The 13,251-nt window shown below is 41.9% G+C and overlaps 1 protein-coding gene across 5 annotated transcripts in view; it reads right to left on the bottom strand.

Moving 5' to 3' along the window:
- Positions 1 to 13,251, bottom strand: part of DAB2IP (DAB2 interacting protein) — a 323,519-nt gene that overhangs the window by 142,390 nt on the left and 167,878 nt on the right. For all 5 annotated transcript variants that reach the window (XM_051979562.1, XM_051979564.1, XM_051979563.1 and 2 more), the window contains exon 3: positions 7,788 to 7,906. In XM_051979562.1, the coding sequence (XP_051835522.1) occupies positions 7,788 to 7,906 (119 nt within the window). The remainder of the gene's footprint in view (positions 1 to 7,787; positions 7,907 to 13,251) is intronic.

The following is a 13,251-nucleotide window of genomic DNA, read 5'->3' as shown; positions in this document are numbered from 1 at the left end:
GCAAATGTGTGGGGGAAATCCTGGGAGAAGCAGAAAAGCATTAAAGAAACAGGATAGTTTGTTATTATTAAGTCTTCTAGGGCTGAATTTGGTTCCCATGAGGAGTAGAGGGGGGAAGGGAGGATGGAGGGAGGAATGAAGAGCCTTTCCTGCTACTAATTAATTCATGGCTGTATTTTTTCCAAGACAGAGGCTCGTTTAACAAACATCCATATGTTTCTGGCTTCTCAGTGCCAGGAAAAACTGAACTGGGATGTTATATGGGGAATGCCTATAGAGGAATTTCCAAAAGCAAGGAAAAGGAAATTCCTGGAAGAGGTAAAAGCAATTTCTTCATCTCTTACCATCCTATGAATCATGCTAAGTGTGCCAGTACTGAGGAAGGAAGCCGGGGCCTTAGGCAGATCAGTTCCTTACCTTTTTACCAGTCTTTACGCTCTGGATACTGTCTAAGGAAATAGTGGAGAGTTTTACCAGACCTAGCAGAGACCTTAGTTCTCCTTCTCTTCTGTTCTAGATTAGGTCCCATTTTCCTCCGTTCTAGAATCCTGGGCCTCCTGGCTCCCCTTTCCTGTAATTCTAGAATGCTAGAATTCTAGAAACACATTACAATCTTGATTGTTGATAGAAGTCTGTTTTAAGTAAGAGGTAAGGGTCTGATGGGAGGGCAACTTCAAGAAGGTATCTTGTCATTGGCAAGTGGAAAAAAGGGCCATCTAAGCTGGCAATGGATGTGGCTCTGAGCCAGGGAGCCAGGGAGCCCTCAGAGCAGTCAACCATGTCTAAATTAAATGATCATTCCCTTGGCTCTTGGCTTAAAATACCACTAACATCAATGCTTCCAGACAAACCTACATTATGAACAAAGATATCATATGATAATTGGTGAGGGAAAATATTCAGGGCAGAGGCCAGATACTAACTAGCTGTGTGACCTTGAACAATATTCCCTTCCTCAACCTTGGTTTCTTGGTCTATAAAGGAAGCAGTTGTAACACTAAATGAACTCCAGACTTCTTTTTAGCTCACACTTTCTGTTCTGTTCCACCTCTTAACATTCTATGTTCTAACACTCTACATTCCAACTCTAAAATTTTGTTTTCTAAGGTCTTTTCTACCTTTGATTCCTTAGTCTCAAAAAAGTTGGGGAGAAATATTAGAAACTAGTGGAAATTTCTAATTTCTTCTTGGTTTAAACTAAATTAAATCATTGATTTTACCCAATGATAGATGATAAATAAAAGTTTCATCATTTTATGACTTATTGGAATTAGAAGGGACCTTAGAGATCATCTTGTCCAACACCTTTTCATTTTAAAATTGAGGGAACTGAGATCCAGAGAAAGGAAAAGACTTTCCAAACCTACACAGCTAGTGACTGCTAGGATTTTGAACCCAAGTCTTCCGACCCAGATCCAGCTTTCCGTTCACTACTTCATATTGCCTCAGTGTTGAGAATAAACTTGATCTTATTACATAAGATTGTTTTTAAAATCAGTCATGTTATTTTACACTATTATTAATATGTATTTTTTTTAGAAATCATGTTAAATAAGATTCTACTTTAAATTTTTGGTCTGAATTTTATGTAAAGCGTTCCACCCCTGCATCTGAAGTTCCTCTCATTTTGCAGATGAGAAAACTGAGGCCAGGGAGAGGAAGTTACCTGCCCAGTGTCATAGCGCTAATCAGTGAACGTGAAATTGAAACCCAGGTCTTCTGATATCCAGCTAAACAATAATAACCATATATAATATATGTGTGTGTGTGTGTGTGTGTGTGTGTGTGTGTGTGTGTGTGTGTGTGTAAAATGTTTTTATAGTGTTTATATAGTTTATAAAGCAATTTCCCCACAACAGTCTTTGGAGATGGGTAGTATCAGTATTCCTCTCACCATTTTCTAGAAGAAACCAAGCCTCCAAGATCTCATGTGGCCTCTCCTAGGGCACAGCTAGTAAATGTCAGCACATGGGACTCCAATTTATGGCTTCAAACTTAATCCAAGTGTATTACAGCAGAAATGTCAGACACCAATTCAAAATATAACACTGGAATCAGATTAAAATGTAACTGGTAAATATTAACAAAGTAAATATAAATATAACAGATACATAGATCACATAGATAACATAAACGTGTGCTTTTCTAAATCAATATGTAGTCCCCAAGGAGCTTTATGTAAGTTTAGTGGCCCCCTTTTCTATTTGAGTTTAATTCCATTGTTTTCAAGAATTGCAAGTTCAGTAAATTAATAATATACTACAGCAACCAAAAAGCTAGTGGCATCTTAAGGTGCACTGAGAAGCTAGGGAGTTGAAGTAATGATCTCATTGGATTCTGTGTCCATCAGAGCAGACTTGAAGCACTCTGTTCATTTCTGGATACCTTATTTTAAGAAGAAAAGCATCCAGAAGAAGACTAAAATACAGTAGAGGGTCTCAGGGAGGAGTTGAAGAATCTGAGTTTATTTAATCTGGAAAGGATGGGATGGCAGGGGGAATGTGATTCATTGATGTTTAGTCAATTAGTTGTATCTAAGTCATTGTGGTCCCATTTGTTTTTTTTTTTTTGGTTTTGTTTATGTTTTTGTTTTTTTTGGCAGACACTGGAGTAGTTTGCCATTTTCTTCTCCAGCTCATTTTACAGGCAAACAGGGTTAAATGACTTGCCAAGGTCACAACAGTTAGTTAAGTGTCTTTGAATTCAGGTCTTTCTGACTCCAAGTCCAGTGTTCTATATACTGAGTCATCTAACTGCCTCTTCAAATATTTCAAGTGCTTCAAGTGTGTGAATGTATTTTATTTAAGGGATTACATTTATTCTGTTTGCTTGCAGAGGACAAAATGAGAACTTATGCATGGCAGTTATAAAGAGGCACATGGAAGCTTATAAAGAAAACCTTTATAATATTAGAAAAATCCAAAAAGGAAAGGAAAGATAGGGGATTTCTGCCCACTAACAGCTAAGTTGGACAATTCTCATTCAGTTACAGTTTGTATTAGATGGTTTCTGAGGCCCCTTCAAGTTCAGTGCTTCACTGAAGTCCCAGATCCTTCCTACGTTATTGCCAGGGATAGCTCAGTGGTGCAATGTATAGAATGCTGGGCCTGGAATTAGAAAAACCTGAATTCAAATTCTGACTCAGACACTCACTAGCTGTGTGAGCCTGGGCATGTCATTTGGCCTGTTTGCCTCTATTTGCTCAATTGTAAACAGCACCTACTTACTTTACAAGGTAATTGTGGGGATCAAATGAAATATTTGTGGAGCACTTAGCACAGTGGCTGGCACATAGCAGACTCAGTATAAATGCTTATTCCTTTCCTCCCTTCCTACTGTCCTGATTCTGCAAAGGAATTGACTTCATTAATGACAGTGGATTGTAACAATTCCTTGGACTACCCCAAGAAATGAGACAAATATCCCCAAATCCAGGGCTTTTCTTCCTCCCAGCCTTGGTCCACTGAGTGAATTATACTTCACCTCTAAAGTCTGATCTCATTCCCAGACCTTGGTTCCTAAATCTAAGGCAGAAATGTCCAGTGCCCACTCAGATTTAGTCTCAGGAAGGGAACAAGGCATCTGACAGCTGATGGCTCCTTAATATCCCTCCCCCTTTCTTGAATGATTTGTCCACTTTCCTTAAATGACAGCCATCTTCTCATTTTATAACACTTATTTAGGCTGGCTGAGCTGAGAGATGACTGCACAAGACAGATTCCTGAAAGCCTTCTATGTCACAAAAAGCTGGGGATTAATCTCTTCCCCATGGCTGGCTATCACTCCCAGTTCTTTGACTACCAACTCCTGTGCCTCTTTCTTCCCATAATATAGCAAGATGGTTTGGCACTCAAGTTCAAGTAGCACAGAAGCAGTAGTTTTTCTGCTTCAGAGCTGGGCTCTAACATGCTTTCTTTGGTCAGGAGACTTTATTCTAAGATCGTAGAATTCAGAGCAAGTAGCTACCTTAGATATTATCTGGACCATTTTCTTATTTGAAAAAACCAAGGCTCAAAGAGAGGACATGATTTATATGTGTCATGAAAAGAATGAAGAACTGGGAGTCAAAAGACCTAGGTTCTTAACCTGCTTCTGCCAGTAGCTAATTAAGTGACTTTAAACAAGTTACTTGAGATCAGAGGTACACAGACACCCTGGGGTCCATGGATAGATTTTAGGGGGTGTGTAAACTTGGGTGTGAAAAAGGTGGTACCTTTATTTCCACGAATCTCTGGCTCCCTTAGTAATCCTATTTACTGAGAAAGGGTCTATGGGTTTTGTTAAACTGCCCAAAGGGGCAATACCCATAAAAAAAGGTTATGAATCCCTGGACAAGATGGTTTCTAAAGTACCTGTCAACTCTGACTTTCCAGGCTTTAAGGTTTAATATTCACTCTATAATTCTTACCCAGGGCCTTTCTTTCACTGTTCATGGGAAATCTGAGCTTTCTTGCTATGCTAGTAATGCCACGGAACCAGATTTTGTTGATATAAAATTAATAATCTGATGCTGCACCACTGCCAGTCTGACATCCTGTTAACACTGCTAATGTTTAGTATCATTTCGGGAAACAAGTCTATAGCCTGCCCCATAGGTAGGAGATCTCCCACCACCTCCCCCTCCACCCTCCTCAGGACCCTTAAGATTTGTTACTGAAGAACCTACGGCAGGAAGTGACCCAGAGAGGTCATCTTCACCCTGCCTCTGCCCTTACCCCGTCCATATACAATCCACAGCTGACAACTGAAGTGTCCGTCCATTTTTCTGGGCTGCCTGATTCCTGTTCTCAGGAATAGTAAAGGTAAAACATCACCAGCACACTGCAAGCTCACAAATGTGGATCCACATCCAGAGGCCGGGCCTCCATCTGTGCTGTTCCCCTTCGTCCATAAGCCATATGACAGACCCAGAGCCAAAGAAGGCCTTAGAGCCAGAGTACGTACATGAACACTTGCATGCGGGTGCAGAGGCTCCTGATGCTCCAAGTATATTGGTGAGTAAAAGAAACCGTGGAAATGGGCATGATCCTCTGGTCAGGGAGGCAGAGCCGCCGAAAATGTTGCCAGACTAACAAAGACGGCAAGGACCTAAAATGTCTGGTCTCTCCAGCCCAAAATACGGGGCTCTCTGACACAGAGAGGGCCTAGGTCTTCACTGAAGGGTCCTCAGGTGAGAGAGGCTTGGCTGTGGACTTGGAATAAATGGAAATATATTTGAAGATAGAAGCTTCCAGGTTGAGAGAGAGGCTGAATGGGTTGGCGAGACTCCTCAGGGAGAGGCAGCATCACAGGAAGATTGGATGCAGCCTGAGAAAGCTCTTAGGTCACTTAAATGCCCATTCAATCTCTAGAGGAGCTGGTCTATAATATGGAACTTACTCGCCTCGGCCTGCTGGGGGGGATTGGCTGGCAGTGAGAAATCTGACTCGTCCTGCCCGTGTGCTTCTGGGTTCTGTGTTTGGGCTCATCTGGGTCTAAGGCAAGGGAGCGGGCTTTGGGGAAGGGAAGCAGGTGGGAAGGAGGGTCAGTCTGGCTGAAAGGCTTCGGAGACAAAATGCTCTGTCCCCTCTCAGGGAAGCAGCATCCTCACTGGGAGCTGAGAGAGCTTGAGCAAAAAAGGCACGGCATCTGTCACAGACAAAAAGGACCCTGGAGAGGCAGTGCCCACTGAGTCAATTAGAGGCGGAAGAAGGCATGACTTTGCCTGGAAAGATCTACTCTGAAACTTCCATTGCTGCCTTCCGCTTTCTTTCCCTCCTAAGCCTGTCGTGTCAGCCACCCAGCCCCCCGCCTCCAACCTCCAACACATCCCCAGCCATGCTCAGATCATCCATAAGCGAGATGAGGAAGGAGGGGGAAGGGAACAGCTTTCCTGACTGGTCTCTACAGGTACAGCCAAGCTGGGGAAGGTTTAGATAATTCTCCCGTCTGCCTCCATCACAAGGAGAAGCCTGACCAGCAGAGCCCGAGGCAGAGAGGACCCTGAGCTGCCTCCTCTCTTCTCTGGCAGCTCAGCCCCTACTTGGAGTGGATGTGACCCCAAGAACACAGGCACTCCTCCCCCTGCTGACTCCTCCCCTCCCCTCCTGCCCTCCCCCACCCAGTCCCAGAGGGGAGCCACTTTATCATTTTATGTCACATTCTCCACGTTTCCCTCAAGGACCTATGTGACAAGCACCTCGGCTTAGACACCGAATATACTTCTAAAGACTGGTCACTAGTGTGTGTAATGGGGCAAGGCATTCAGAAGCATTCAAATACCACCCAACAAAGCGAACAGAAGCCCCTGCCCAAGATCCAGGGTCACAGACAGCAGAGTAAATCCTAAGATATTGATTCTGGATGTTCTAAGAAGAGAACGCTTCTTCCTGATGGAGCCATATTCTTTGGGGTCTGCCAGTGTCCTTGCCCCAATGTCCCTATCTCTTTAGGGTCCCAGAACTTTGTTCTCTCTGTCCACTGAGGTTAAGGGAAGGTGAAGACTCTCCTTGAACTAAAACCCACTCTCCCCCCCCCCAAAAAAAAAAAAAACCCAACCACCTACCATTTGTTGTATGTGTGTGTGCATATGCAGACCTCTAGTCTGAACCTGATAACCCCAGTCTTGGATGGCCAGGGGTCTTAGCAGTAGGGAGACAGTGAAGCAAGATCTCTCCACACCCCCACTTCCACACACATATACCTCATGTAAAAAAAAAAGCCACACAGATCTTAGCATCTACAGTTCAGTCAACATCTATCTGTTTGGATTTTCAAAGGACAAAATAATTAAAACAAGGGGCTTAATTCCTTTCAACCTTTGTTCTCTTCTACCACCCCGTCTTCCAGATTCTCATCTACCACACTTGTCCCTTCCCCCCTCATCTCTGTGCCATCCCTCCCCCCAACCAACCTTAAAACCCTTCTCTCTGTCTAGTCTCGCCTCACACCTATAAGAGACATTATAGAGAGCACAGAAGGGCTAGAGAGTAGCAAAAGGTCAGTATAGGCTTTCGCATAACCCTTAGGTGGGGAGGGGGGCTAGTGCCAGAAAGGTACGAGAGGAAAATGAAAAAGGAAGAAAAAAGAGATCTTAATCCTGCTTCCCGATCTAATCACCAAGCTTTCTCTGGGCTAGTCCAGCAAACCAAAGCCCTCAATCCCAACACTAACTATCCCCTGCTTTTTCTCCCATTCCCAATACCATTCAGGGGTCAGATTTGTAAGGAAGAAATAACAGGACAGATAGAAAGCAGAGGTTTTTCCATCTCCCCTTCAGGATGGACCACGATCCAAGGAAAATAGGAGGGGAAGCAGAACTGAGACAGGAGAAAGGGGAGGCTGATCTTCGTACCCTCATGGCCCAGCTTCCCATTGCTAGCCTTCTCTGTGCCACTTCTCCATAAACCCCAGCCAAAGTCTTCCCTTCCTCTCTAGTGTCCCTCGACACAAGTACCACTGGTGACACTGCTGGAGGAGGCATGGGACAGGAGGTCAGCAGAAACTCCAGGTGCCTCTTCCCAACAGGGTTGTGACTCCAGAAAGATAAGCTAGAGAAGAGGAACAAAGAAGGTGGGGCCAAATGCACTCTCGCTGCCGGGGTCCCCTTCACCCAGACTCCTCTCTCTAAAACCAAACCAAAAGCCTTCCTTCCCCTCGACCTCCCTCCATCACCCCATGGCATGTCTCAGGGCTGGAGGGGGGGCCAGTGCCCATCCAATCACCTGCCCCCCCTCACACACAGTGCTCCCCCTTCATCCCCTCCTCCCCCAGACACCGCCCCCTGGTCACTGGCTGGGCTTACCTACCTCTCATTGTCCGTGCTCCGGAACCCAGGGAGGATGTGGCGGAAGCTGTTGTTGCGATCGAGCCTGGGCTGGCTCTTTGTCCGTTTGATGGAGCCTTTGAGCCGGCGGCTGAGGAAGCCCTGTGGGCAGGAGAGGAGGAGAGCAGGTTAGCCCCCAGCCCTCCCGGACAAGAAGGGCAGCCCCAGGGGAGGGGGCCTGGAGGGAGGGCACTCCGGGCTCCCAGGCTCCCTGGCTCCCGCCCAGCCCGGGCCAATGCGCATTGCTGTCAGCAAGGCTTGCTCCGGCTCTAGCTCCAGCTCCCGGCTCCAGCTCCCTCGGAGGGCTGGATCCAGCCCACATCTGCTCCAGCCGACGGCCAGCCGGCGACGTAGATGGGAGACTCCCCTAAGCCTCTGTTACCATAGCAACCACCAGCCTGAAGAGCAGATTGTAACTAGGAGGGGAGGGGAGAAGGTGGTCTCTGGGTGGGGCAAGGGGAGTCCAGTACCCCTGCTTCTGAATCCCTAACTAGTGTCTACCTCTGTGTATATGTATGTGTGTATATGGGTGTATGATGGGGAGAGAAGGGCCACAAGAACCTATAGCATAAAGAGGAACAATCATAGCCCCAATTCCTTACTTCTGAATCTTTTCATCAAATCTTACTGAAATGAGGTCATGGCCATTCAAGGAGGCTCAGTGGACAACAGGCTCCTTGCTTAATCAAAATTCAGAGGTGATTTCCTACTGTCCCCAAGATTCCCCCGGTATTTAGATGGAGCCTCTGTGGGGTAGGCAGGAGCTAAAATCCTGGTTATGCAGACAAAGCAGGGGGTTAATTCTAATTTTGCCACTAATTCATTGTATGACCTTGGGCCAGTCATTAAGTCCTACGGGGGTCTCAGTTTTGTGTGTCAAATGAAGGGGTTGGACTAACATTCTGTGTTCTTAAGTTCTTTTCATTCTGTGATTCCATGACTCCAAAAGGGCTATGAAATTTGAAAAGACAAAAACTGGGGGAGGGGAGAGAGGGGAGAGGATAGCAGTCTTACTGTATCTAGAATGGAAAATTATGGCCAGGGTAAAAGTCTAAGAATATCACATCCAGCCTGTGCTTCAGCCTAGCTCTAATTATTCCATTTTCTCCTCACAACAACCTTAGGATGTAGGGCTATCATTATCCCCGTTTTACAGATGAGGAAATAGAGACAGAAAAATTAAGTGGACTGTGAATAAATAAAAAGTATCTGAGACAGGATTTGAATTCAGGTCTTCCTGACCCCATCTAGCACTTTATCCAATACATTCACAAATAAGATATTATTTGATAATTATGGCATCTGCCAGTTAAGATTAAAAGTGGGACCCTTTTCTTCTCTACATTTCCTTAAGACTTAAAGAGTATTCCCTTTAAAAGAAAAGATCAGGTCAAATGCCATTTCCTATAAGAAGCCCTCAATGATCATTGTCCTCTCCTCCTTCCAACTATGAAAGTGTTTTCTCTTTTCACCGATCCCACTGATAATAATAACGATCAGCATTTATATAGCATTTAAAGGTTTACAAAGCATTTTACATTCTCTTTACATAATTCATTTTTAGCCTAACCACAATCAGAAGGTGGCTATAATTATGATATGGAAACTGAGGCAAACAGGGTTAAGTGACTTGACCAGGGTCACACAACTAGTAAGTGTCAAGGTTATGTTTGAACTCAGGCCTTCCTATTTCTAGGTCCAGACCTCTATCCAGTGCACTTCCTGTATAGCGGTTATAACAGTTTGTATCTAATTACACTTTCATACATTATCTTATATCATTAAGGGTAACAGTACTTAAAGCTGAAGATATCTTAAAAAAAAAAATAATAATCCAGTGCCTTCCTTTTATAAGCAAGGAAGTTTAGGTACAGAGTAATTCAGTTCTTTGTCCAAGGCCATACAGAGTAGGGATTAAAAAGGGGGCCCTCTGCTTCCAAAACTTCAGGGATCTTTCCACTTATACCATTCTTTCTCTATAATTTTCTCTATTCATATTTTATTTCCCCAATAAGAATAGGAATTGTGACAGTCATTTATATCCCTATTACATCTAGCTATGTAAAGGTTTACTAAATGATTACCTGTCCCAAATGAAAGACTTATGAGGTTTGGGGCTGGGAGGATGCTGGAAAGACAGCTGTCTACTCAGTCAACCCTGAATCATTTACCATCAGTTTCCCAAAGAAGTCCTCCTGAACCTAATGAATCTGCTCTGAACTGCCAGCATTTCACTGAGCTGACATATATATTTTCAATTATTTAGGGGTGCCTTATCAAGATGGTGATGAGGAGCCATGTGGAGATGGAGATAATTCCAAAACTGCTTCAAATATGAGATGTTACCTATGTAGTATGTTATATGGATAACATACTGCCCCACAAGTCATGGAGATAATGGCACTACTCCAATGGGCTATTTGCTTATTCTGAAAAGTTAATATTCTACATAATCTGAACATTAAGTTTCTTCTATCTGAGTAACACAATAAGAAAAATGAGGGCTATGATGATCCTTGTAATGGCCCCTGCTGCTGAATTGTTAATAGAACTCAGGCAGACACAAAGCACAGTAGGTTTTGGGGAAGGATAACGATGGCTGTGGGACAGGTAAATGGATCAGTGCATAGAGCACTGAGTCTGGCATCAGGAAGAGAAGTTCAAATCCAGACTCAGACACTTACTAGCTAAGTGACTCCGAGCAAGTCACTTATCCCTGTTTGCCTCAGTTTCTTTATTTATAAAACGAGCCAGAAAAGACAAAGGCAAACTACTTCATATCTTTGCCAAGAAAACCCAAAGAGGGTTACAAAAACTCAAATATGACTGAACAACAATTATTTATCTATATAAAATTACACACACACACACACACACACACACACACACACACACGTAAAATTACACACATACATATGCAGACATTTATCTTTTCATTTTATAAATTAGGAAAATAAGATCTGCAATGGAATAAAGGACTTGTACCCCCCAGGTCACATAGCTAGTGAATGGCAAAGCCGGAACTAGAACTAGGATTTCTGACTCCCAGGCCAGTGGTCTTTTCTGGTCAAACTTATTTATTAATTCTAACAGACAGAAGAGGCAGATGTCTTTATACTATATTTACAGGTGACCACATATATCCCTAATATCCATTTTCCTTTGCTCCCACTTCCTTTAATTTAGATTCTCTCAAAAAAAGGCAGAGTTTGGGTAATGGAGAACATGGGAGAACAGTAAGCCACAGAAAGTGGGGAATGAAGGATGGTATTGGTGACAGGAGATTCCCTCATCAGTCTAGAAATGTGGTTCCTATAACTCCTGCCCCAGTGGAAGCACAGACCAAAAGAGCTGCTAGAGCTATCTTGGGAAACTCTTCCATGGAAGGAAGCCAAATTCCATCTCCAGGTTTCCCAGTCCTGGCTCAGTGTACACGATCTGTTCTTTGGACCGTGAAAAAGTTCCAAGATAGAGGATTCTCCAGTGAGTCTGAGTTAGAGCTCTAGGGTTCAAAAGCTGCTTTATCAAGTAAAGAGGCAGAAGATGCAGAGGGTAGTAGAAAGAATACTGGATTTGAGGCAGAAGACATAGAAAACTTAATTAACTATGTGACCTTAAGACAAATCATTTTTCCCTCTTTGCCCTTCATTTTACTCATCTATAAAATACAGGGGGAGGGGGGGGGTCAGCCTTGGAAGATCTTTACAATCTGTTTCAGCTTTGAATCCTTAGATGCTACTCCCCATCCTGAGAAGAAAAATGCAATGTTCTCAAAAGTACTCCACAAATATAAGGCAAATCTTGACAGGAAGTCCAGCAAACAGGAAGGATTGAAATTTAATGAAAAACCTGATCATAATGAACTTAATTATCTTTGATTAGGCACTTTATGAAGTGAGTCTTGAGTACAGTCTCTCTTTAAGAAAATCTCCTAGACATAAATCCACACTTATGACTAGCCAGGTAAATTAGGGAAGTAACCACATGACAGAAGAGACCCATATATAACTCTATTAAATCAGGAGTTCTTAAGATTTTTTGTATTATAGTCCTGTGAAACCTACAGTCCTTTTTGCAGAATACTGTAGCTTTATAAAGGAAACTACTTATATTAAAGATTAAAAGAGAAGAAGCTCACTTAAAGGTTGGGGATAGGGGTTAAGATCTACTGTTTTAAATAGTAAGTTCCCAGAGGGCAATGATTAACAATTCAATATTTAGGAGGTAAATGCTACTATTCAAAGTTTTACTGGTACAAATTAAAGGTCCTTCCTACTACCCACTTGTTCTCCTATGTGGAATATTTCGCTCCCTCCTCCTTGCACATTCTAAATAAATATAAAATATATTTAATACATTTTAATAATATGTTTAATAAGACATTTATATGTTATGGGTTAGTGGGTTAGTGAAAACAATGATATATATTTATAAATATGTAATACATTTAATATATTCATGATAAAATTTTAGCATATGATATATAGATTAATGCAAAGAAAAATATAGTGCATAATAATTTGATATATGCATTATATATTTAATGTATATAATATTATATATATATATATATATATATATATATATATATATATATTATATATATATATATATATATATATTTCATAGCCAAGCATAGTGTCCTGGAAATCTCTCCATGGATTCTTTGGCAGGAGGGTGTCCACTGACCCCAGCTTTAAGTACCTCTACATTAAAATATAAAATGTTAGAAATGGAAAGAACTTAAAAATATTATCTACTAAGGGTGGAAGCAAGCTTTTAACATAAAATGTTTTTTTCATTTCTGCCTCTTAAAATACCTACTTCCCTTCAAAACTCATCTCTATCCTCCTATAAGGGACCTTTCTTGATTTGCCCAGTTGTTTTCTCTGTAATAAAAAGAATGAACACATGCTGACTTCTTTTAAAAATTCTTCATTTATTGGTCTGTACTTGAAGCCTTTCAAGCCTAGTAGGACTGGCTGCCATTGTCTTTGAAATTCTGGAGTCATGGCCCAAGCAATAGGGACAAATATTTACTATTCTACCAAAACTGCTGGGAAAACTGGAAAGCAGTCTGGTAGAAATCAAGTTCAGACCAATACTTTATGTTATATAATAAGATTAGTTCTAAATGGATATACAACAAATATAAAAGGTCATGTAAAAACAAATTAAGAGGAAAAAAAATAAATTTCCTTTTAGATCTGGTATAGAATTCATGATCATGCAAAGGACAAAGAGGATGTACAATTTTGTTTACATAAAAATTTAAAGATTTTGGACAACATTACCAACATAGTTTAAATTAGAGGGAAAAAAATAAAATGAGGGGGGAAATTATAGGAAGTTTCTCCAATACAGAATTAATTTCTAAGATATATGAAAATTTGATTCAAATTTATAAGAATGAGAATCATTCTCCAATTGATACATTTGTGCAAATA

Source organism: Antechinus flavipes, chromosome 2 (genome assembly GCF_016432865.1).
Source record: "Antechinus flavipes isolate AdamAnt ecotype Samford, QLD, Australia chromosome 2, AdamAnt_v2, whole genome shotgun sequence".
NCBI classification, from domain to species: domain Eukaryota; kingdom Metazoa; phylum Chordata; class Mammalia; order Dasyuromorphia; family Dasyuridae; genus Antechinus; species Antechinus flavipes.
The sequence above is the reverse complement of the archived record's forward strand: the minus strand, read 5'-3'. Positions and strand labels throughout refer to the sequence as shown.